Raw genomic sequence first — 26,090 nt, 5'->3', positions numbered from 1 at the left:
GGAGAGAGGAGAGAGGAGAGAGGAGAGAGGAGAGAGGAGAGAGGAGAGAGGAGAGGTTGCCCTAACACCTGTGTCAGGGTAATCCCAGGCACAGCTGTAGGTTAGGCAGAGAAGAGATCCAGAGCAGCCCTGAGGAGAAGGACTTGGGGCTGTTGGTTGATGAGAAAATGAACATGAGTCAGGTTCAGTGCATGCTTGCAGCCCCGAAAGCCAACCATATCCTGGGCTGCATCAAAAGGAGCGTGACCAGCAGGTCAAAGGTGATCCTGCCCCTCTACTCTGCTCTCGTGAGACCTCACCTAGAGTATTGTGTACAGTTCTGGTGTCCTCAACATAAAAAGGACATGGAACTGTTGGAACAAGTCCAGAGGAGGGCCACGAGGATGATCAGGGGACTGGAGCACCTCCTGTATGAAGATAGGCTCAGAAAGTTGGGGCTTTTCAGCCTCGAGAAGAGAAGGCTGCATGGAGACCTCATAGCAGCCTTTCAGTGTCTGAAGGGGACCTACAAGGATCCCTGAGAGGGACTTTTCATCAGGGACTGTAGTGATAGGACAAGGGGTAATGGGTTCAAACTTGAACAGGAGGAGCTGAGGTTAGTTATAAGGAAGAAGTTCTTTACTGTGAGGGTGGTGAGGCACTGGAACCCGCTGCGCACAGAAATGGTAAATTCTCCATTCCTAGCAATGCTCAAGGGTAGGTTGAACAGAGCCTTGTACGACATGGTATAGCGTGTGATGTCCCTGTCCATGGCAGGCAAGTTGGAACTAGATGATCTTAAGGTCCTTTCCAAGCATAACCATTCTATGATTCTAATCTAGACAGATTACTGGCAGTCTTCTATATTTAGGCATCCATCTGGTACTGCGACAATTGCAGCTGATCGGATTACTGCTATATCCTAGCTATGTAAAATACACTGATGCTGTAAGAGTAACCTGCACTCTACCAGTCTAGTTGCAATGTCAGGCCAATTGCTAGAAGTGTATATCATAATTTATTTTCAAACAACACTATTTTATAGTTTATGTGAACAGTCAGGTCATCTTGAATTTTTATATTTTATCTTTTTATATCACGTCTAATGGAAGAGGGACAGACAAATTCAGTGACTGTGAAAAAAGTTCTCTAATATTTTAAGGAAAGCCACAATATGAAGATTAAAAAAAAATAAACCCCAAAACACCAAAAGAAGACACCCCACCCCACCCCTAGCCAAACCAAACCAAACAAAAACAAAATCCAAAACCAAAAAAAGCCCAAACAAAAAAACTAACACAAACCCTACTTTCTGAAGTGGGGCGGAGGGTGGCGGACCACATGAAGGGGGGCTGACGGGGGGAGTGCCTTTCTCCTGCGAGTGACAACAGCTACATCTAGTGGTTTTAGGCAGTATGGGCAATTTTTGCCACAGCTAAGCCGTACCTTACGGAAGCATTCTGCATTGTGCCGTAAAGAGAAAGGTAAAAATCTTCTCCAATGTACAGCTATGTAATTAACAGCACTGATGTTTCTTTCTTGCTGTTTCTACGTTTTCTTCAGTTTATCTTGCACAAATTAATGTATGGGGGCTGGGGTTTCGTTTTCATTGTTGGTTTTTTGCGTCAGTTTCCTATACTACTTTAGTATATTTTCCTTATTAATAGGCTAAATACTTGTTTAGACAAAATGAATTTGAAATTATAAATCCAGCTTCTAAGACTTACATATTGTGGAGTGGGATTAAGTAAATTCAAGTAATTTGCCACATGTTCATATATGTATTTGATAAAAATTAAAACACCAACTACTGCATTGTTTCCAGACATGGTTATGTACCATGGATTAACCAAGTCTTCTGTTTTCCACAAGGCCAACGATCACATTTTTTAGACACTTCAGAAGAATTCACCTCAATCAAATAGAGGCAAATTTGATACATTTCAAACAATGCCACATACTTACATTTTCAGAAAATGCAACAAAAATTCCATGCATAATCCCTCCAGTCTTTTCTGAAGAAAAGAATAATATTGGCAAGAATAATAAATTATGTATGGTGTTTACTCATATACACTTATTACTTGGAATAAACAAGTCTGGAAATAAAATCATCAATTCAATCATATTTATGTCAATAGCTTCATGCTAAGTGAAATGCAAACCACTGAGAAAATATATTAAAAATCTCATAATAATCTTCATAATCAAACATGCATGACCACAAAGAGTAAAGTACGTGGCTGTAAAATCAATAAAATAATGCAAGAACTTTTACAATTCAATTGGACTTGAAGTCTGACATAGCCATCCAAGAAACTAATTTGTCAGTAGCTTAGCAGCCAAGTTCTGGCATAGGTTAGAATATGGTAAAAGGTGGTGGAAGAAAATGAAAATAGATTCAAATGAGCACTAAGATGTCCAAACTTTCTGTTCATTCATCAGTTTACATTCGTCAGATATTTGAAAAAATCAAATGGCAATTTTTAACAATGACCCACATCATTTAATATGGAAAGGAAGAACGGACTAAGCAGTTTGAACAGGCATAGTAAAAGCCATTCCCACTTGTTCTGTCACTACATGCCCTTGTAAAAAGCCCTTCTTCAGGTTTCTTGTAGGCCTCCTTAGGTTCTGGAAGGCTTCTAGAAGGTTTCCCTGGAGCTTTCTCCTCTCCAGGCTGAACAAGCTGAACTCTCTCAGCCTGTCTCCATAGGAGAGGTGCTCCAGCTCCCTGATCAACTTTGTGGCCTCCTCTGAACTTGCTTGAGCAGGTCCACGTCCCTCTTGTGTTGGTGGCCCCAGAGCTGAATACAGTACTGCAGGTAGGGGCTCATGAGAGCAGAGTAGAGGGGGAGGATCACTTCTCTCTACCTGCTGGTCACGTTTCTTTTGATGCAGGGGACGGTTGGCTTTCTGGGCTGTGAGTGCACACTGCCAGCTCATGTTGAGCTTCTCATCAGTCAACACCCCCAAGTTCTCTCCTCAAGGAGAAGGTTTTGATTGTTTTTTTGTGGGGCTTCTTTTTTGTTGTTGTTGTTATTGTTGCTGTTGCTGTCGGTGCTCTGAGAAACCTCTCTTTGTATGTCCCCTTAAGAGTACATCAGCTAGTCTTAGTACATCAAAACAGATATCGAAGCACCGGAGAAAAAAAAAAAGTCCTGTTTTCCATAAGAAATTGAACTATTTTAGTTCTTATTACTCCAGCAGCCTGGAAAACAGTGCCCCAGTAAGTCCGCTTCTTTGCAACCGAGTACTGCCGGACCACATTCCCTCCTCCTTGTTCTCAACTTACCCACGAGGTGGCGCCAGAGCTCAAATTTTTGGAAATACCATTCGATGCCTATGGATGCCTTTTTGTAGCCTCCTGCAAATTTATCATTTGTTTTGTGAGGCCAAAGCCAAAAGGGTCAGAAGAGTATTCTCAGTGAAAAAGGAAATGGGAAAGCCTGTCCAGTTTCTGCACATATCCCTAGTGCAGGATATGTCTGATTATAAAATAATAATAACCTAAATGTAACAGATTTAACATTTCCAGTGCATTTTATCGAACAGTAGTGAAAGAATTAGCGATATTTGAAGGAATGTTTTTTCTAACTGACTAAAATTTTGCCATCCATTAAGAAAGCTTTTCCTGCCTTGCATCACTGAAGACGAAGGTTGATTCTTTCACATACAAGGCTGCTTTGAAGCTGAGTCTTTACAATACATTCCTGCTTATAGGCTACAAGTGTACAACGATGAAAAAATACCACATTTCAATCCTCCTGTCACATTTTTTATGTCCCCTTCATTCTCTTCTTTCCCATCAACTTACATCAAAACAAGGAAGCCTTCTCATGAATTTCACTATAGCCTTTTCTGTAACATACTGACATTTCCTTTCCTCTTGGTTTCATCCCTCACCTCCCTTTTATAAGTTTTAAAAAGCTAGATGGCCATTCTCCATTAAGTGGGTGGGCTGCCATTCTTCAGAAGTCTTAGCTGAATGCAAAAAGCCCCATGCTACTGTTAATCTAATATATTCTTTTACAAAAAAGCACATCTGTGTTCAAAATACGATGGGCTACTTTCCTTCTATCCCCTGTTCATGCTTGATGAAAGTCATCTTTCTTTTATAAGCTGTTATGAATTGCTTTCTCCACATCACAAGAAGGATTTTAAAATTCATACATTGTGTTTCACTAATTAGTGGTGAAAATTCCAGCACACTGACTATGCCCCAGCAAGCCTTCCTTCAGATAGCCTGAGTATTGAGCGATGTTTTACAGTTGAAATTTGGTGTGGTTGTTTTTTTATTTGGTTTTGAGATATGTTTAGAAAGACTTGAAAATAACTTTTTATCCCCCCCCCCCTTTTATTTTTACTTGTACTGGTGCTTAATTTCTAACATCGGTTAGGAAAACAGCTGCACAAATTTTGCAAACATCCCTCCCTTGTAGGAATCTGTGGACGTCCCATGCTTGAAGCTCAGCACAGAAAGAAGCATGCTGTTGAATGCAGTCCTTACGATCTTGCATTTCAAACTCATTTGCAGTGATTTTATCTTTTTTGTCATTTGATAGGCAGAAAGACAAGAGCAAACTAATACAAAATACCTTTGTTTACTTGTCTTCTGTGGTAACTCATTTTCCCTTAAGAATATTCTAACTAGAGTGACTTACACTTACAGCTTCACTTGTATTGCTCTGTTGATGCTTTTATTAGTTTACATAAAACCCCACTGCCTTATTTCTGCTGGTCCATTTAGTTCTCTCTCTCCCCTTGATCGTACAGGATAACTCTTTAGGACAAAGACTGTTTTTCTTCATGCCAGGAAACCACCTTGTCTCTTAGGTGTTGGTATAACTGAAAACGGTATTTTTTTTAAGTTTAGAAATATTCTTCCCTTACACTCAGACAGTCAGGGAGCCTTCTGGCAGTAAAGTAGATGGCACAATCACTCTGTTTCACAAGTATTAACCTAAGCCCTGTTTGTTGCAGTACTTGAAGAAGTTTCTGCACTATAACAGTTGGCTACAAATTTGCCATGGAAATAAGGAGTCATATAAATATATTCTAACATTGAAGACACTTATGAAATGGACACATAAGCAGAACTTTTTTTTTTTTTAAAAAGGCCTCTGTTTTTCTTTTAAATGCATGTACGGAATGTGGGCCTCTCAGAAAGAAGTGAATGCCTAAGGGGACTCCGATGGCTTCCAAATGTAGTAAACCTGTGATTCCTCACTGATACACCACCACACAGATCTCCACTTATCCTTCCTCTTCAAAACAAGTGGCATTCACATATTTAGAAATAGACACAAACAGAATAGAATTAAAATGCAACTACTCTTGCCTCAAGCAAGGTTACAAATAAAATTATAGTGAGGTATCTTAAAATTAGGAGAGCTGTTTTGAATGCAGCAATATAAAGTAATCTTTTCCTTCTGTTGCACAGTCCTGCAAAACTCATGATCAGGTAACAACCATTTTTCTATTAATAGCACACTTAAATTCATAACATCACATCTTTTAAAATGAAACTTTGCTAATTTGCTCACATTTTGAAATTGAATAGTTAGGCTGTGCTCTCTCAAAGAACATGCAGCTGCTGAGATTCTCTTGAACTCTGGCAAAAAGAGAGACCAAATCAAATAAATTTAAATTTTTAGTCAATCTTTCAGCTTTAACGGGAAACAATTTTTTAAAAACTGCTGACTTTTTAATGAATTTTTGGTGAACATAGGGTGAACATTTTTCAACATTTTGGTGAACATTATTCTCTGGTAAACATAGCTCTTGAAAAACAAATTCTTCCCTATGCTAATGAAATCAGATTCTTTCCCATTGTATGGTTACAGCACCTTTCAATTTCACAATGACTGAAACAAGTTTCACCGTTAAACATAATAATCTGCTTCTAACAAGTTAATTAGTTATGATCCATCCACTAAGTATAGGTTTGCTCTGGGTATTTTTCTCCAAGGATATGGCCAGCAACACTGGTAGTGCTTCAAAATCCATTCATTGAAGTTTCATCACTTAATAAGTTGTTGCCCACGTCAAAAAGGTTAGTAAAGCATATATGCTTTATATGCGTACATATTTTACATATATATTTATGTGCATATAATCAAAACATGTATGATTATTATCACAAGTTCCAAAGGAAGCCACAGCTGCAACTAATCATTCCCTTCTATGCATTTTCTTAAATGAGAAAGGAAGATAGGGGACTCTGGTACAGAATCAAGATACCATCTTCATTTCATATTCAAAGAATCATAGAATTGTTAGGTTGGGAAAGGGTCTTATGATGATGTAGTTCCAACACCCCTGCCATGGGCAGGGACACCTCACACTAAAGCATGTCACCTCACCCAAGGCTCTGTCCAGCCTGGCCTTAAACACTGCCAGGGATGGAGCACATATCACTTCTTTGGGCAACCCATTCCAGTGCCTTGCCATCCTCACAGGAAAGAGCTTCTTCCTTATAACTAACCTCAGCTTCTCCTGTTCAAGTTTGAACCCATTACCCCTTGTCCTATCACTACAGTCCCTAGTGAAGAGTCCCTCTCAGGGATCCTTGTAAGTCCCCTTCAGATACTGGAAGGCTGCTATGAGGTCTCCACGCAGCCTTCTCTTCTCAAGGCTGAAAAGCTCCAACTTTCTGAGCCTATCTTCATACGGGAGGTGCTCCAGTCCCCTGATCATCCTCGTGGCCCTTCTCTGGACTTGTTCCAACAGTTCCATGTCCTTTTTATGTTGAGGACACCAGAACTGTACACAATACTCTAGGTGAGGTCTCACGAGAGCAGAGTAGATGGGCAGGATCACCTCCTTCAACTTTCTCATTACATTCCTTTTGACGCAGCCGAGGATACGGTTGGCTTTCTGGGCTGCAAGCACACACTGAAGCAGGCACATGTTCATTTTCTCATCGACCAACACCCCCAACTCCGTCTTCTCAGGGCTGCTCTGAATCTCTTCTCTGCCCAACCTGTAGCTGTGCCTGGGACTGCCCTACCCAGGTGTAGGACCTTGCCAGTTGGCTTGGTTGAACTTCATGAGGTTGGCCATTGGCCTACCTCTCAAGCACATCAAGGTCCCCCTGGATACCATCCCTTTGGTTCAGTGTATCTAGCAAAACACACAGCTTGGTGTCATCAGCAAACTTGCTGAGGGCGCATTCAATCCCACTGTCCATGTCTGAAAAAGTTGCTGAACAGGACGAAAGGTATATTCCATATTATGTGAAGTCTGCTCAGCAGTAAAAACCAAGAGAAACATGGGAGGGTAGGCATTTTTTATTTACAACACTGCCTTCCAGAGCAACCACTACCACTACTCATACTGAAGCCCCCCTTTCTGGGAAGTGGCCAGCCATCACCTGCTGATAGAACATAGAGAAAACAATCTTTGGTTTTCTTTCTTCTGTGTATGACCCTTGCTTTTGCTTTATTAAACTGCCTTTATTGATTGTAGAAGCAGTGATAGTAAGTTTTTTTCACCTTAAAGATAATATAAAATGTTACACAACTTATCCAGATAAAGATAAAAGTCCTACATAGGCTATGAAGAGGGTTTTTTTCATTTTTTTTCCTGTGAACACAACAGGTTTATTTACTCTGTAATTCAAATGAAAAAGAGCAAGAGAGATAACATAAAATTTTTTATATCATTGAATTTTTTAACAAGTCATCTTTAGTTATTTTTCTTATATCTGCCTTACATAAACCCTACGTGTAGTGAAATGGAAAGGTATACAATCAGCTATACTGCCTGATATTGCTACATTATTTTAAGATACTTACTGATTTTCTCTCATGCACTGTATGCAGAGAACTTGAAATTAAATGCAGAAAAGCGACAAAGGACATACATACAAAGTTCCACACATGTTAATTTTCTTTTGAAAAGTTTATTTGCTTAGCATATATGAAAACTTCATACTTTTTATTATTAATCAAGCAAATACAATGTGGGGAGCATTTATTTTTTGATTTTGGGCAAATAATGGCAATGAGTTATTAATGCCATTCAAAATAAAGATAATGAAAAAATACATTCCAGGTTACATATTTTCAACATTACACATATGGATTAAGTACCTTTCCAGAGAAACCTCACTGAGTAAAGACTGTATTTTATATAGACAACTGCGGCGAACAAAAAGACCTTCAGCAATTTGACGTGAGTGCATTGCAGAAACATGAAACTTAGTTATCATTTCCACATAAAGCCACCATGACGTTTTCATAATCCCCTTTGAGTTCATCCTGTCAATTTAAGTACAAAAAAACCCCACAATTGTTAGGATAATGGTTTCAAATTATGTGAATTTCAGTAAGCATTCAATATATAGGTACTTTCAGTCCTTCATCTAAATAAATTAATCACTTGATAGCACATACTTTAAACACAGACTGAGCTTGAACTGGGTACCCTCATGGAAGTTATTCATATGACCTAGAAATAAACACATTCATTTCCAGAGTGGAGCAAAGGTAGACAAGGCTAATAAATATCCTGGGTGGGTTTCATGGCATAAATAAAGAAGAGAAGCACAGACAATTTCTGTTTGCCCAGAAGCTTAAGCTTTTCTTCTCCAGATAAAGAGAAAATGCCTTCATTGACCAGTGATGTCCAATGTTCATTAATATTAAAACTCTATATACATTGGATCTAGGATTATCTACAACACAGGCTAACAGTAAAATTCACCATAGGATGGCTTATTCAGCTTGGAAAAAAAAAAAAAAATGTGTTAAGTATGCAGTGTAATTATTACATGCCATGTTTTCCCAGATTTGAATCTACTTTGTCAAGATACATGAATTGTTTATTATAGTGAAACTATGCTTCAAGATCTTTGGATGCAATCATCACTTTGGAACATTATGAAGTGATGTAATTACATACCAAATTACAGATCACATATACTTATTAGGGAAGAATAAAAGTGATCTTTGGCACCTAACTGAAAAAGTAGCAGACACCACTAAAAAAAAAAAAAAAAAAAAAAAAAAAATCAAGAAAGTATTTTGATACATGTAGGAAGTATGCTTCTCTGCAAACAAGACTCTTGTTTTTCAGTGTTGTCTACTACCTTCCACAAAGCTGCTTTGCAAGTTTAGTTTTCCTCTAGTACTTCACTGATTTAAATTTTCTGGAAAATATATTGGGTGGTCTAACCCCCATAAGTAGATATTTTTGTTATTTAACTCATTTACTTAAGTGACCTAAAAAGCAGGCCAAATAAATTTCTTCTTAACAAGGTATTTTCAGGAGTACCCCAAATGTCAAAAATGTGAGTTGCATCCCATAGAGTTCATAGGGCAACCCTCTCTACTCTCCTGCCAGTGTACCTTATGTCTGCTCAAGTACAAGAACTTGGGGATGCTGGAGTCCCCATTCAGCTCTTGGGTTTTACTCTTAGGACAATATTCTGAGACTTGTACCACTACTAACAGATTGCCATAGCTTTCATAACAAAGAACATTACTCCAGAAAATGAAATCATTCTACCAGCATGTGCATCATTGCTAACATGAGTTACTCAGCTACCATGTTAAAAAACCCTTACTCGACTTCCAAAATCACCTACCATAATGGCTTGGCGGAGAGAGATGCCATACAGCTTCTTGTAATAGCCTTTGATCTCATTCATATCTATTTCTTGGCGTGAAACCATGATTCTGATGAGGTCTTTGTGCCGTGTCCCAGCACCCTGTTAGCAAAAGAAAAAAAAAAAAAAATAGAAACAAAACAGCAAACAGGAAAAAAAGAAAAAAAAAAAAGAAAAGGAAAAAAGACATTACAGATCTGGACCCACATACTGTACTGTTTCAGCATCACCAGCTGCCTTTCTCAACTCAGCTTCAAAAATTGACAAAAGGACCATGGATGCCTTGACAAAGATTAGGCTTCTACAAGGTTCTTGTCCAGATCTGTAATTGTGTTCCTATTTTCACTAATATTTTTGTGGTTTCACAAGCAAGAAAAGGTCCAGTTAGATTTCTGTCACTCTCTAGAGTAAAAGATACATGCGTGGATGGACAAATACCTTCCTGAACACACTACTAGAAACAGATAGCTCCTCCTATGGAAAGACACTCAGAACTTAAAAAGGAAAAACAGACGAAGAGAAAGACATACACCAAATATCCTTCCGCAGTGACTTTTTTTATCACGCAAAGGGCTTACAGAGCTCTAGGTAGCTTGTTATTTTTCAGCTTACAAAGTACCCCATGTTTACAAAGGTGACTTTTTTCTTTAGATTACCTTCATCGCCAAGTGGAGTTTTTCAGCAAAGAAAGCTGGCTTGCTTGTAGCACACTTCACTGTAATGAAACAATGTGATAAGTCCACATTGCTGTGCATGTAACAACTAAAAAAAGGCTAAAGTCTGGAAAGAAAACACTTTAAAAGCAGTCTCGGTGTTCCTAGCAGTATATCCTTTTTATCTATGTTTTCGTACCCATCTTCAAGATATGGGAGCAGTAGCAGTTTTTTACATGTGTTTATTCAGAACAATTCAGCCAGGAAAGAGTACTGGAGAGACAACACTGCGCTGCCTAGTTTCCTGACACAAAACTAAGAAAAATGTTGCAGTTTCCACAAAGAAAAATGTGAATGCATTTGTTATCTTCTGCAGGAGGGCTAGAGGTTATGATTTGATGTTTTGCAAACCAAATCATACTACACACTTGCCCTTGACTTCTGACATGGAAAAGGTTCTGATGGGACTCATTATTTTATCCGAAGTACATTTGACTGTGATACAAAAGCTGAGAACAAGATGGGTGTCTGTTTCCAGATTTCATCCCTGATCCACTGATAAGAATGATATAAGAGAATCACTGCTTCACCTTACTGTTCATGAGGAACATAATGTTAATGTTCTTAATATACACCTTTACTACAAACCTTATCAGAATATTTTAAAAAAATGCAGAAGGAAATTTGTTCCATTTTTAATAACCATGTATTGTAAATTTATTTGAAAAACAAAACTTGGAGATAAGTGGGTTTGGGTTTTTGTGGTTTGTTTTGTGGTTTTTTTTTTTGAAGATAGGTTTAAAACTACTTGATTTGTGCGCCTGTTCTGACAGCTGGTTTTGGCATACGACCTTTCTGTAAAGGTCTTCCTATGTTAATGACACATCTGTTCTCCTTGGAAGACTTTTCTACATATCAGGATGTGTGTCTCATCAGGTTTAGCCAAATTTAAAGACCTCAAATACCTATCTTTGTACCAGATTTATCCAAAGTTTCTGAATGAAGCAGGTTAAGCCCAGATGGTCTTCTTATCTGAGCAAGTAGGACAGAAGTAAAAGGTAGATTTCCATACAGTCAGTATACATGGTAGGTTACAATCTGCAGAACCACTCACCAAGGGCAGTCAGGCAGTTCTCAATATCACCTTTCAGCTCCAAATCAAGCACTTTGTTCATGTCATGCTTGCTGTATTTGGTGTACTTTTGAAAGACTAAATAAGGAAGGAAAAGTCAGTGAACAGTAATGAAAATGTGGTATTCTTCCAGCATTGCTTCTGCCTTATTCTGACCTCACTGCTTCAGCAGTGCACATAGTGGGCCATCTTTTGCATTTTCCTTCCCTTTTTCAGACACCACAATGTAAAGAAAAGCGTTACTGCACAGACTGGTGAAGTCAACATAAGGAATAGGACAGGGTTTATGTTCGCATTGGCAGGGGCTGAGGTGGTCCAGTGACTCCGCTCAAGCTTGTGACTGATATTCCTGATATTCCTCTACCAAGGGCAAACTGGCTGAGGAGCATGACTATGTTGGGAGAGCATTCAATGCCTGCCACACTGATCCCGTGGTATCGTGATCACTAGCCATTTACTTCATGGTAACAGTTAACCACCTAAATGATACTGCTCATCACTAGTATGGAAAGATCAGCCAAACTGCCAATTGCACTCCAAGAGCAATCATGTGCTCAATTACAGAGAACTTTGTAGTAGACAGATTCACATCTTGATAAACCATATTTTCTCCGAGTTCATGAGCAGGCCATGATCAAAGTACCCTTCGAGTGAAGCACAAAGTTTCATCTAACATACCTCTTCGGAGATGTGGGTAGCTTCTTGTAGTAAGAACAGTAACAAACACATTAGTATCTGTTCCCTTCCTTTTCTCTCCTGCTTCATACAAGGCCTGTCATAAATAAAGTAGTGAAGTTTACATCAGTATAGCAAAACTCAAGCAGGAATACTCTATTTTTGAAGCTACAAATGTAGGCCACTGCCTGTCAATAATGAACTATAACCCTTAACACAATCCCTAACAAAACTCTAAAACCCTCAAACTCTAGATCTGTTAAGTAACACTTCAACATTCACTTATGTCATACGAACCTAGAAAACACTGTGCATCTGAAAAACATATTTCCAGATATTTTACGATAACCATCTAGTGTCCTGATTATATTACATTCTTGAATCAAGATATTTTTCATATACCATTATATGTTTACAGTCTGCACAGAAGTCTAGGACTGGTAGGCTTTCTTCAGACAAACAGTATTATCTCAAATATTAATTGGACAACCGTGAAGAAGGAGCCTACGCACCAAGTGTTTCTTGTCTTTTTAATGGAAAGTAAGAACCAAGCGAGTCTCCTTCATTTCCCTCACCTTCTCCAACCTCTCCAAAAGTATCAACTGGAGACCCCCAAACAGTAGCAAAGAAGATTTAACAACACTCTTTAAAACAAGACAAACGGTATTCAATTTCTGAACTTAAAGTATTAACTGACCTTCTGTATCTGACAAAACTAAACTCCTAACATAGCAGGGATAAAACCAGTATTTCTCGATGGCTTTTTCTTGGTTAGATTTTTTTTATAAACCAATTTAAAGCCAGTCCACATTTAAATTGTAACAATGATCAAAACTTTTGTATGTGAAAACTCAGGAAAGCCGGCAAAATTTACCAAGATTTTAAAAATAGCCAGTCTAATTGGGGAAGAAATAAGAAAAAGATGAGTGGTTTATTTCATAATTATTCTGAAAACGGCTGTGAGATTGACCCAGCAATTTTCAAAGGTTAATCATTGTAAAGCAATAACTATAGCTAATATACTGCACATTCATGAATACACCCTCATCTGTAAATCTGTGTCATAAACAGAAGGAATACTGTATCTAATTTCTCCAGTTGTTGGCCTGAATGCTGTACATGACCTAGAAGAGGGTTTGCAGAAATGCCTCTGAAACTAGGTATTATGGGTAAGATTTAGCTTCCTTCAGATAGTGAAGCTTAAGTGAACTTTGTAAAATAGTATCCACTCAGAAAAGATTGCTACGTAAAATACAAATCTCTTAGGTCTGCAACCACAAGATTCAGCTAGAACATTCACAGCCAGAGCTCGTAATCTCAAATTTAGCCAGATGAAGTTCTGCAGAGTGCCAAGCATGACCTTACCCTGGCATCACTGTCAGCAAGCTCATCATTCACATAAGAATCTTCACATCGGTCAGCCTACATACATAAATAAATAAAAATTCACTGGTACTCACAATCATTCAGTTTACCAGAGCTCACAATTTTATAGTTCAGTCCTACCGTTCTCATACATAATTTCATAAATAATTGGAAATAGGTACAGTTACATCAATCATTCTGTCAATAAAGCAGTTTATTTGTAATCATAGAATCATAAAATGGTTAGAGTTGGAAAGGAAAAATCATTCAGAGCTCACACTTCTAAAGCCACCAGCAACTTATTTCTGAAGTCCTACATTAAAATCCACAGGAAGTATTTTCTTAATGTGAAGTTACAGGTTTAGAAGCTGTGATTTTCTCCCTAATTAAAATGTTATAGATTCCCAAGTTGATTTTAAACCAAAAGTGAAAATCAAAACTATTCATACAGATGTATCAAAAAACAATCCTGCACACATGTACAAGCTTCATATACAAGTACTTAACAACTGCAGAATCATTAATGCATTTTAATGGAGTCTTTTTATTGGGCAACTCATCTGCTTTTGAACACAAATACATAGAATACTTTATCTGCATGTTAGCACCCTGCCTGCCCCATTATGTATCTACCTACTAGAAACATAACAGCAACACAAAAGATTTATTTCTTTAACTGTAAGCATTTCTTCTTTTTCTATTTCTAGTCAATTGGTATGACATTATGCCTGTTGCTTTTCCAAGTGCTTACAGACAGCTACCACAAAAAAAAAAAGTCTTAAAAGCAGAAATGATAAATAATAATAAACATCACTGGTTTTTAAAATGCATTTGAGACAAAACTTCATCATAGCTTCTTTAAGAACAATTTTATATGATCTAAGATAGGGAAGTAAAATTGCAAATAAATAAACATTATCTAAATCCTTATTTATTATTTCTCTGAAATAGACCTGACAACATTAATTTATTACAGATAATGTCTCTCTAAAGGCTTAAGTACAGTGTACCTTGGCAAGAGCAACCAAAGCCTTCTGAAAGTCTCCAGACGTATCAGAGATAATGTCTTGTATCAGATCTCTCTTCAGCACTGAAATCAATAGAAAAAGTATTCATAGTTTGCTTTAAAGTTATCAACTAGGTTTACTAGATGATCTTTAAAGATCCCTTCCAACCAAAACTATTCTATGAGTTTTTCACTCTTTTCTTAATTTCCCACTTAAATATGACCACTAGAAATGCAGTTTTGTTACTTTCCCTTTCATCTTCAAGAGAAGGGTTCTATCTCTAACATGTCCTCTAATACCCAAGATGTGCTAAACACAAAATCTGCTGAAAAATTACTTCTCAAAGGTCTTGTGGGTGGCACTGTCTCAGACTCTTGTTCGTGAATTACAAAAAAAAAATAAATAAAAAAATGCTTAAACTTTTTCTGAACCATCTGTGTTTCAATCTTATTTCTCACTGTTCTTAAAAGCACTGAACTCAAACACAGAACTCTCCCCCAGAATGCAAACTATTAATCTGGGCTTCTAAATGAGACAACTTGAGTGGAAACCTCTTGGAAAAGTTAGCACATAATCTCAAAAACATGATTTAATTTGACAACATTCATTGACTGCAATAAACTTTACATATATGAAAGAAGCCATGTTATACTCTTGTTACCTATTCAAGGATCTTTGCCGTTCAGTTCACTGGTTGCTCCTACACTAATGTTATCTGTGTTGTAAACTCAGTAAGGCATTTTTTACAAGCCTAGTGAGACCTTAAGTCAGCTAAAGCTTAGTTACAAGAGAAGAAAGGCAGCTGCGTTTTGCTAGCATCCTAGAAAGCATCTAAATACGTGGCCCATTCTATGAGACATTGCAGTTCTGGCAGTAATGTGAGACTTTTCCTTCTATATTGGGATCCACATAGATCAGAAAAAGTCAGTATGACCTCTCTCCCCTGCAACTGTTTGTATTTCATGTGAAGCTTTACTTGCCTCCTACAATGTCATCTCAGCTTCCCATACTGAGAAGTAGATCTGTGACTGCAATGTGTCTGTAGTTATGCCATTAATACTTCTTTCTTGCTCTGAATTACCTTCTTTGTAGTATCTGCTGGCTTCTCTGATCTCCCTGTTATTTCTTGAGGCCAGAATTTCAATTAGGGTATCTTCATCAGTTCCAAGCCCCTGATAAAAGTAATTAAATTTTTAGAAATGTTATTTGACACAGTGAACTCAAAATTTAGAAGAACAGATGAAAATCACAGACTTGCCTTTGAAAGCCCCATGTGAAACATGAAAGGAAAATCGGAACCATTGTTCTTCTATACAATATTGTTATTTCAGCTCTTTTGGAATTAATTTGTTATTGCATTTAGTATCAGTGGTACCCAAAAGAAGTGCTAAAGAAGCCGAGCAGTGCACATAAAAGGATGTGAAATTTATGAAGAAAACTATCCCTGTTCCATTTTGTTTTCTCTTATGTAAATATACAAGTAAACATTACAATTCTACTGCTACATCAGCAATCAGTTTTCAGAAGGCAGAAAGAATTTCTTCTTACAAAAATACTTCCTCCAACTCTGACATTCAGTGGAAATTGAGTGGTGTTCTTCTCAGAACAGGGATTACTGGTATAGATTTATTTTACAAAATGGGGTTAAAATGAAGACAATATAAGAGCTTTGAAATCCAAGTTCAGTGTCATTTACAGGCCCTGATATTTGTTTATGCCCTTTAGAAAATTTTTTTCTCATTTTTACTTCACCTTCATAGAGGCTCTTAGCTCTTCAGCATCAAACTGAGCTGGAGTTTTGAGCAGAGCCACAACAACATCTTCCAAGTGGCTTTTCAGAACTTTTTTCAAGGCATCTTCCAGACTCTGTGACAGGAAGAACAAGAAATACATTAAGCCAGTGAATGCTATAAAGCTACTGTTTACCTACATTGCAGAAATCAGTCTCATTTCTGATGAATCTTGGTCCACATAATTTGTTTAGCTACTAGAAAGAATTAAGAAGCCCTTACTGAAATTTTAAATTTGTAACTTTTATGTTAATTGAAGTGTCAGGTATTTTCAGTATGCATTAAGGAATGTTTTCACACATTGCAATTCAGCTATATTCACTTTTTTACAGTATCAGAAGCAGATTTGAAATACACTGCTTGCTTTTTTAAGTGAATGTATATTGCTCTTATGAGTATGACTGGATTGCTTATCTGGATACCAGTTTAATTCATTCATTTATTGAATGAAGGATACAGAATCTGCAGTGGAAACTCTAGACATAGTGTAATCTTGCTCTACACAAAACTGCAAGTCCTAAAGTTATGATTTCAGCTATAATGTAATTTGACCTAAATTAAAGTTAAGATTAAAAATATCTTATTTCTTCTGCCTCGTCTCTAGAAATGCTAAATAGTGTGTTTTGTTACATTAAAATTTACAGCCCTGTTCTCTACCAATATGTTTTCAGCCCTTTGTCAGGGTACCTAAACCAACGAGATCATTTCAGAAGCAAGCACTATGTCCATAGTTAGTGCTGTTCTGTTTTTGATGGTGCGCCAGGAACTAGCATATCTAATAATCTAACAGCATTAGTCTCACCATGTCTTTGAAGTTATATTTTAATTTAGTTCTTTAAAAGATATAATTGCAAGGCTGGAGTTTCTTTTGAGCAGAGAAGAGGGCTGTGAAAACCTCAAGTGAGGTTTCCTGAACTGAAACAGGAAATTTAGGCTAAATGAGTTATTAGTTTATTTTCTAATTTTATTAGAAAATTCTAATTTTATTTTTCAAATATCAATTAGAAATTCTAATTTTAAAAGTTACACTCAAAAGAATTACTTTCCAAGGAGGAAATGCTCAGTATCTCTGATATACCAACTATGCAATTGTAACTTCAATTTAAAGTTTCAGGTTCAACTGGAGAAAAATTGTTATAGAGAAAATTAAGAGAATTAAAACTTTTTTCAGAATCATGGTAATTTCCAAGCATCTCAATTCCAGTGACTAGCAGTTTTACCACTCAGAGGTAGAAGGTAACACTCAGAGGTAGGTACACCTACTCCCATACCAGTGTTACTATACTTGTGGAACAGTGTTACAGTCCTACAACTTTCATATCCTGTTTAGTATTATATCTGCACTGAAATATTCAGAGAGATGTCTCCAAGTCCCTTTCTTCATCCCTCCCTTTCTCTCAGCAGACTGCCTCCCAGGTGAAGTTTGCCTTACCAGTGATTTAGCAATTTAAAAGACCTCTAGAGCATTCAAAAAACTGGAAAGTCAGAATTCAAATTTTTTCCTTTCATTTAAAAATAGTGGTCACTGTATTCAAGGGCTCAGCATTGGCAGTATAGTTACAGGGATTTATCATTCTTTTTGTTTATATAAATTTAAGTTTGACTTGAATATACTTTACCTTTCCCTTAGCCTGCTGGTAGGCAGCTTTGATCTGCTGACGCTGAGCATTTGTTCTTTTTGTCAAAATGTCAATGATGGTGGCTTCATCCACACCTGTGAGTCAACAAACAGCAAAATGTCTAATATATTTGAAATACTATAGCAGTCTGTAGTGCATCATTTAGCTAAACAATATTCTTAAATATTTTTTATTATTTGCGTTATGTCATAGTTTAATTTCTTGACACACTGAAGCTTAACCAAAGGAAAAACTGTAATCATCTACTGACTTACAATTAGTGAGGGAGTGAAGAAATAAATAGATTCCCAGAGAACATAGAAAAACTATGTTTCTACAACTCATATAGAAAGTCTTTAAGTGTTCTGAGTGCAGAACTCACAATACAGAGTAACTAAAAAAAAAATAAAATAAAATTAGGCTGCATGCTCATTTAATCTCAGTAAGTCAAACTGAAAAATATTTCAAAGTACAGGCAAATTGCCAAATAGGAATTTCATCAAAAGAGAGAAGCACAATATAAGCATATACTACATTACCCTTGTCTTTTGCAGGGATTTTATGGAAATCAAATTAAAAAGTATTGGTATGGTACGTTACAGAATTTTTTATTGCCTAGGAATTTAATGTTTACAGTCCTTCCTTCAGCATATTCAAGTACCTGTGTTAAGGCCTGAAACTATAATACAACATTAGGGTATCAAAGAGTTGGGATTCTTCACCAAGTGGCAGAATTTAATGTATGCCCAGGCTTTTAAAAGCAGAGGCAACCCTCCTTCTTGCTATTACCTCTCATGTTTTTTTGGTTGTTTTTTTTTTTTTTTTTTTACAGTGTTATGCTATTTTCAAAATTTCCTAAGAAGAGCCCTAATGTAGAAGGTTAAATATTTACTCCTCTTACCCTTTACAGTAATAGCTCTGTCCAAAGCAACAACATCAGCTGATGGATCGAAGTTAGGGTATGTCTGTACTCCAGGGCTACCTTTTGCACTTTTCTGCAGAGAGGAGTAAAAAAAAAAAAAAAAAAAAAGAAAATTGTAATTGCTCATTCCAAAGAAGCAGTTTTAAATGCCTATATAAACCATGTATTTGTGTATTTGGGATTGCCTATTATGGCTGTCAAAGAACATACAAACTTTTGTAGCTACAGAGAACTAAACAGTCTCAGTAATATATATGCATTAGATCTATTCCTTTCACTTCTTTTATTAAACAGAAAGGGGCCTAGAGACCTATTTCTCAAAGCCAGATTCCACAGTAAAACACTTCTTAACTGTCACTTTCAGAAATTATGTCCAGTTTTAAATGCTCTAAACCCACAGTTAAATACTACAAGCATGGCCAGTAAAGTGCTACTGATTTCTGTGCTCATTTTAAACAAACTGACTGTGCATCACATTAAGTCATTTCTCAGCTAACCCATACCTAAGGCTACAAGCACTTCTTGTATGCAAGAACTTGGAACAAAGTTCAAACCTAATCCTATAAGGAAGTGGGGAATTGTTACCTAACTTCCTTGAAACTTGAGATGTAAGCCACACTTTCTTCACAGGCATTATCTACTGTCTGCTTTGGTAAATCCACTCCTAGATGGAGTCTAGGGAGTTGACTCTCTAATGAATGTCTAGAGGGCTCTGGGAATACCTAAGGATGATGAATTCCACTACACACCATGTTGCATGGGTTGCCCTAAGTCAGCAACACGACAAATCATGTTACTCTACTGGCCTATGACCCAACAGCATGATCTAACCCGTCTACTTCTTTTACAGAAGCTATAAAATACTGCAAAATTCTTGTATTAAATATTTATAGAAAATTGACATTGGAATGATACATGCTGAGATTTTTTGTTTAAAAAACAAAACAAACCAAACAAACAAACAAAAAACACCAGAAAAAAAAACAACAAACCAAACAAACCACAGTAGATTCTAAGCATTTTCAGAATCACCTTTTCCCTGTTTCAACAACTCCCAATGTTGTTGGGTTGGTTTTTTTTAAATGTTTTGTGTCTGAAGTTAAATAGCACAAGAGAAGTGGCTTATGATACATGTTTTGCCTACAGCATTTTGTACTGAATTTTGTACACTTCCAATGCCTGATAACTAAATATTCAACACCCCACACAGGGAGTAAGAGAGCAGAGGGACTGTAAACTAAAGCAATGTCTTGCGTACTTTCAGCCAACAGAGAAATAGGACTAGTTAGCTGCCTGTTTCCCAGGTTAGTCTTTGGATACTGGTTTCCATGACAAACTAGTGGCAATAAAAAAAAAAAATCTAACCACCATAACCAGAATGATTCAGAACCTTGGGAGTGCAAGGAGGATAGGAAGATGGAGCCAAAGGTTTATGCACAAAATGCTCTGGAGACAAAATTAGTGAAATTTCCCCCCTGTGTTCAACTTCCTTCTTTCTGGACCTCCTGGGACTTCACAGTGTACTGCTTTACCTTTCCTGACAGTCATTTCAGTAGCTTAATTTCAGTATTATAAGACACTCCTCATCATCCTAGTACACTAACTCTTGATTTCTCACCACAAGCCTCCCTTCTAATCAATATCACTACTGATCATTTGAGATGTCTTAACACACTGTGACTCTGCACCATAAGCATGACATATGACTCAAAAGCTAGGACATATACTAGTGACTTCAGTTCCTCCTTTACATTTCTGGGCTCCAACTCATGGCTTCCTGTAACTCAGCCTGAGTCCCTGATTTTCTCATGTACGTCTCCTGAACATGCTCACACCCATTCACACACTCATGCATCAGATTACGACTTTAAAGCGGAGACTTGAGTGAATCAGTCATTGGTCACTGGAAATTACAGTTTCACTACAGTAACTAGTTCTGCCTAGGAACTGATAACTGGACTCATAAGTGCATATAGGGTAATTTTTTATCTGATAGCAGACTTACTAAATTATTAGATTCCATTAGACTATATGATGCAATAAAATTGGGTTCCTCTTTAATCTGCTGGACTTTTGCCATTGTTCTTCCTTTGAGTACATTAAAGATGTTTGGTGGCCTATGCCTTTAAATCAGTTCTGAAAGTACTTGAAAATAAGCATGATGCTCTCAGAAGGTGATAATACTTACAATACATTCCTGCTCCTGGTTTTCCATGAACCATGCTTGTTTCAGAAATTCTGATACCATAGCCATGTTGACAGAGTTTCTGTGAAAAGATGCACCAAGTAAAAACCCAATTTTCCATCAAGTTACAAACTATCTCTCACCATTTTCAGTACCAGTGTCACTCAAAGTCTCCTACTCTCAAAATCCTTTCCCTTCAACTATGATATGCAGAGGTTAGTTTCCCAAGCAGCAATTGGCCTGTTCTACTTGAAGGAGGTAATTTTGTGTTTGCCAGGTGATGCAATACTCCACAACTGTTTGCTCACCCCTACAGCCTTAATTACTTGCAGGAGTTTTGATTAGGCAATACCTAAGGATTAGCATTGACACGAAAGTTACCAGAAACAAATTGAAGTCTGACTTTCCCTATTAGTTATAGCATCAGTTATGCTCATTTAGCTTACTGAATATTTGATTCTGTTCAAAATCAGCGGTGAACAAGTATTCTTGTCTGATCATTTACTGTGGTTGGAGCTTTTGTGTGTTAAGACAAAAGATATTCCCTTTCATGTAATTTCTTTGACCAACCCCTTCCTAAGGAATACACGTAAAATTAGATAATTTCACCTACACTATTCCTTATTTCTTACATATTTCCTCTGATTTCTACAAAAGAATAGAGTATTGCCCATTTTAGAAGGGAAAAGGGTAATTTTTTGCTTTTAAACACTCAAAATGAAAATCAGCCCAGCTTTCCCACAAGATACCATGCAGAATGGGGAAAAAAAACTAATGGTGATGTGATTTGTCATTGAACATCCAAATATGAATGAATAAACTGCTTCATAACAACTTTGGTGTTAGGAATATTCTGTTTGCTAGTAGACATAGAGAGGGAACAGAGAAAATAAATTCATGTTTTATCAAATACAGTACTTTTGGTCTGCTAAAAATACATTTTTTCCCCTAACACACTTCCAGAGCAAACACTATGGAAAGCTTGGGTTTAAAGAATACATATAAATAATAAAGAAAATGCTGCTGGGTAGACTACAGTGTCTTTGAATCTAGTGTGAAGAGACAAGATGCTATTTGCAGTTATGATGCAAATCATATAATGCAGATCATATACATAACTATAAAAAATTATGTTGCTTATACTGCAAACACACTTCCCTTACTTCTGCCCTGTGTTCCATACTATGGGCAAAGAGCAGTCATTTAAAACAGCACACACTTAGGAACCAGCAGCGTAGCTGCAGGCCAGCTGCTTCTTTCCTCATAGCAAAACTGTAAAACTTACTTCCATGTTCAGCTGCCAACAATGCAATAGCTTCCTCCCACAGTCCTCCTCCAGCCCAGCTCCACCCTTCCCTTCCCTCTTTAACACAGAAGCCACCTTCACTCCCTCTTCCCCAGAAACCTCTTGCTTTTATGCCTTTCCCTCAGCCCTAAGGCATAAAATTCAGCCCTGCCTGTGATGCTAGAAAAAAAAACAATCTGCTTCAAATCTGTATTTGTATGTCACTTAAAGCAAATCCTATGCTGGTAAATAATGGTCAGAATATTGTACAAGTTTTAAGGCCAAACTTTTATATATGTTTTGCTTACTGAGGATCAGAAAAGCATACTTACATTGCTGTTAAAACCAGCATTTTATCAAAGAGTTACAGTGATTCCTGTACCTCTCTTGTATTGACAGAATAAGTATATGAGGCCAGATGAAGTATCAAAGAGTTACAGTGATTCCTGTACCTCTCTTGTATTGACAGAATAAGTATATGAGGCCAGATGAAGTGTATGGTATCTAAAGTTTTGCTGCATTTTATAACAGCACACATAAAGGCCATATGCAGCAGAATGAAAACATTTGAAAGACTTCATACTAGGGGTACTGAGTCACCAGCAAAGATGTACAGAAATGTCAGTCGACTGATAGATTTACAGAGTGTATAATCATTTAAAACTAACAAGATTTAGTCTCACAGTACCAGATTTGACAAGAGGTGGGACAAAAAATGTTTTGATTGACAGAGTAACACTTCTCAGGGAGAGCTGGCTCCAGGTAGAACTGCTAACATCTCAGTTTCTTCTGCCTGTCACCACAGCCATGGCTCTCCCCCAGCTCTACAGATTTTACTGCCCTTGCAGATGACTAGAACAGGCAGCTGCTAACCTACACTGAATTAGGTTTATTAAGTCTCTAAACCTTTATGTCTACCCTAATTTAAATTAGAGATGCAATAAAATAATTCTGTGCCTTAAAAACTGTCCTTTTTTCCTCCTTTTTTTTAAATAAGAAACTTTGGCACATACATCCATTTGTATATAGGAAAAAAAAAAAATATGTGCCTGTGGAGTGATGCAAACAGAAAGCGTCGTAGAAAGTTATGACACTTTTTTCTAGTTACTCCATAAAAATACCTATTTCAGATTAATAAAATTCTAATAAAATATTGTCCATGCCTTTTCCCAGACTGGAATGTGTAGATGTCAAATCAAAAAGGAAAGAGGATCAAGGCCATTCCAAATTGGAATGAACAACATTGAAACTGAAACAAAAATTCAGACATCCAGACTCAAAGCCCTAACACTTGCTTCACAATAATTACTGCAATTGTTTTCTGTCTGGTTCCCAGTCCCCAGAAGAGGCACCCTAATCTACACGTGTAAATTCTTAGGTTTTGAGAAAATACTCAACATTTATTTAAAAAAAATTAAAGACACAGATTAGACTTTACAGTCTGTTAAATGACAGTTTCTCCATGCTCATTTAACCATATCATATATATCATCCTGCTTACTGTCTAATCCTAGTTATCAGGACCTTGACATGTAAGTTAGAGTCATTACACCCAATCAGAAGAACAGGCAGCAGATTTAACACAGGAATTTAATTTACAGTGGAAAGTCTACTGAATATGAATGAAAACATCAGAGAGAAGAACAATCTCATCCTTGGAAAATTCAGTGGAAAGTTTTAGCAGAACAAACCCCAGCCCTTACTCATGTGGCTTTTCCATGATACAGCCCTTACTTATGTGGCTTTTCCTAAGTTCTCAGTCACAAAAACAGGGGTTTGTTTTTGTTTCTAAAAGTTTGCTTTGCCTCATTGTCATCGCTTTCATAAGCAAAAACCCCTCTACAGTCCCAAAGCACCAAACTGTTGTTGATGTAACAACAGCTGTTTGTTCTTTAAATCTCCATACAAAACACACTATTTCTCCAGGAAACTACAGTTTTACTAGTTTTCTACAGCAGCCTACTAGAAGGGCAAAGAGAAATCATAAGAAACTGTCAAGTCCAAATAAGTTTGCTTTTAATCTTTTAAGGTGTTTCTTTTTGTTTTTTTCCCAATTACTTAAGTTTATTAAATAAAAGCAGCAGCTGTCCAAGCCCTTCTATGTACATGAAATGCTTGAAAATGGAAAGAATTCCCCCTGCCCACTTCCATCTTTCCCTTGCCAGTAAATCCAACTCACAGAAAATTCCACCAAGTCACTTAACAAATTTAGCATACGATTCTTAAAGTTTGTCAGATCTATAGAGAGCAGCAAACAATAAAAACCTACCTTCTTGCTTCCAAATACTCTTTTCAGGGCAGCACAGTCAGCAATACGAGTGCAGAAGGCTCTCTGCACTTTTATAGCTTGGAGCCGGAGACCCCACCTAGCAACCAGAGTGTTTCCACAGGCCAGCAACCATCTGCCTTTGCAGCAGCTGAATCTGGGTGCTGCCCTAAACACAGAACCACACAAAAAAGTCATTGCGAAACTATGTGCTGGAGAAATCGAGAGCAGATTTCAGAAGGGAAGAGACAACAAATGAGCATGCCATGGTAGCTCCCCTCCCCCCCATGCCATGGCTACATCCCTCGCTGCAAGAAAATTGCCATAAAACTTCCAGGGTCATAGATCAAAATGGCAAAAAAATAAACCGACATTTTTACATGTCTGATACTACCTCAGAGTATGTATGTTAAGATGTATCTTTGCCCAGTGAAACTTTGAGAGAAATAAAAGTGTAGAGGAATTAACGTAGCTTCCACATTTCACTGAGTTCCAGCTCTTCTGTACAGAAGCCTACAGTAGAAATGGCCCAGGAACAAGTCTAAAACTTAATATTGGTACCTTTTGTTTGTTTGTTTGTTTGTTTTGGATTTGGGTTAGTTGGTTTGTTTGTTTTAAGAAACACTTCGAAGGTGGCAGGCTTGATAGAAGAGCAATAACTAGCACCGACATAATTAGAAAGAGGTTGAAACATTCAGATTAAACTCTGAAGTTCAAAGTGAGAGTGGTTTGCACAAGACCAGGGAGTTCACCAGCCTGCTAGAAGCAGTTTTCTACAAGCAGTTCCTCACCAAGCCAGCCAAACACATTTTTCAGAGCACGTCCAGCACATCACCACACAGTGTATCACTAGCATCTCGGATTAGCCCAGAGCACAATGCCCAGTGAAGAAATACCATTTCCTGAAACAAAAGGATTTGCATCTAGCAGATTGGCCTCCCGGGTGGCTTTCGCCCTGCTTTCTGCTGACCTGGACCTGCTGCAACACACTCCAGAAGTATGGCTAATATGTCTTTTGTGAACACACATGAAATCCAGCATGCCCTTGAAACCCAAATGTAGCAATTAGTAAAATTAAGAGGAAGGGGAACAGAGCGCTGAGAGATTTTACAGGGGATATTCATAATTACTCATACAAAATCCAGCATTGGTAATGCCTTCCTCAGTTTAAAATAGCTCTGTAGAAACTGTTGGGTCCATAAAAGCATTCCCCCCCCCCCCCAGCAGGGTTTGGTTGTGAGTCTGGGGGATAAGCCCAGGATCAGCTCTGCCAAGGATGCCCCCATCCCAGTGAGTTAAGGAGAAAGCCCTCACTAGTGCTACGGGAGGCAGTGGCTAGGCCTCCCCAGCCATGATACTTGCCTTCAGCTGCAACCCCAGCACTTGGTTCCTGTCTGAGCCCTCACCCCACTTCCTTGCAGGTGGACTGGGACTGGCTCTGGGACCTGGGCTGATTCCAGCCTGTGGTCTCATGCCCTGTTCTATCCCATCCCCATCTCCACCCCCAGGGAGGTGTCTGATGCCTAGGGCTGGGTCTGCCACCATTGCCCCCCAGCTGTCTTGCTCTTGGCTGGGACAGTGGAACAGGAGGGGCTGCCA

At 37.8% G+C, this 26,090-nt stretch overlaps 1 protein-coding gene across 1 annotated transcript; it reads right to left on the bottom strand.

Annotated features, from left to right (window-relative positions):
- Positions 1 to 7,869: 7,869 nt before the first annotated feature.
- ANXA1 (annexin A1) lies at positions 7,870 to 24,591 on the bottom strand. The gene is made up of 13 exons (XM_062641150.1): positions 24,495 to 24,591; positions 20,944 to 21,022; positions 18,735 to 18,828; positions 17,834 to 17,928; positions 16,177 to 16,290; positions 15,506 to 15,596; positions 14,428 to 14,507; positions 13,418 to 13,474; positions 12,056 to 12,149; positions 11,360 to 11,455; positions 10,249 to 10,307; positions 9,572 to 9,694; positions 7,870 to 8,243 (listed from the first exon to the last, which is right to left on the bottom strand). Exons 2-13 carry the CDS (start codon positions 21,007 to 21,009, stop codon positions 8,184 to 8,186), a joined length of 1,029 nt encoding a protein of 342 aa, XP_062497134.1. The 5' UTR covers positions 21,010 to 21,022; positions 24,495 to 24,591; the 3' UTR covers positions 7,870 to 8,183.
- Between the last annotated feature and the right edge of the window lie 1,499 nt (positions 24,592 to 26,090).

The sequence above is a fragment of the Pezoporus occidentalis genome, unplaced genomic scaffold, assembly GCF_034315485.1.
Source record: "Pezoporus occidentalis ecotype Australia unplaced genomic scaffold, CSIRO_AGI_Poc_V1 ctg117, whole genome shotgun sequence".
NCBI classification, from domain to species: Eukaryota; Metazoa; Chordata; class Aves; order Psittaciformes; family Psittacidae; genus Pezoporus; species Pezoporus occidentalis.
The sequence above is the reverse complement of the archived record's forward strand: the minus strand, read 5'-3'. Positions and strand labels throughout refer to the sequence as shown.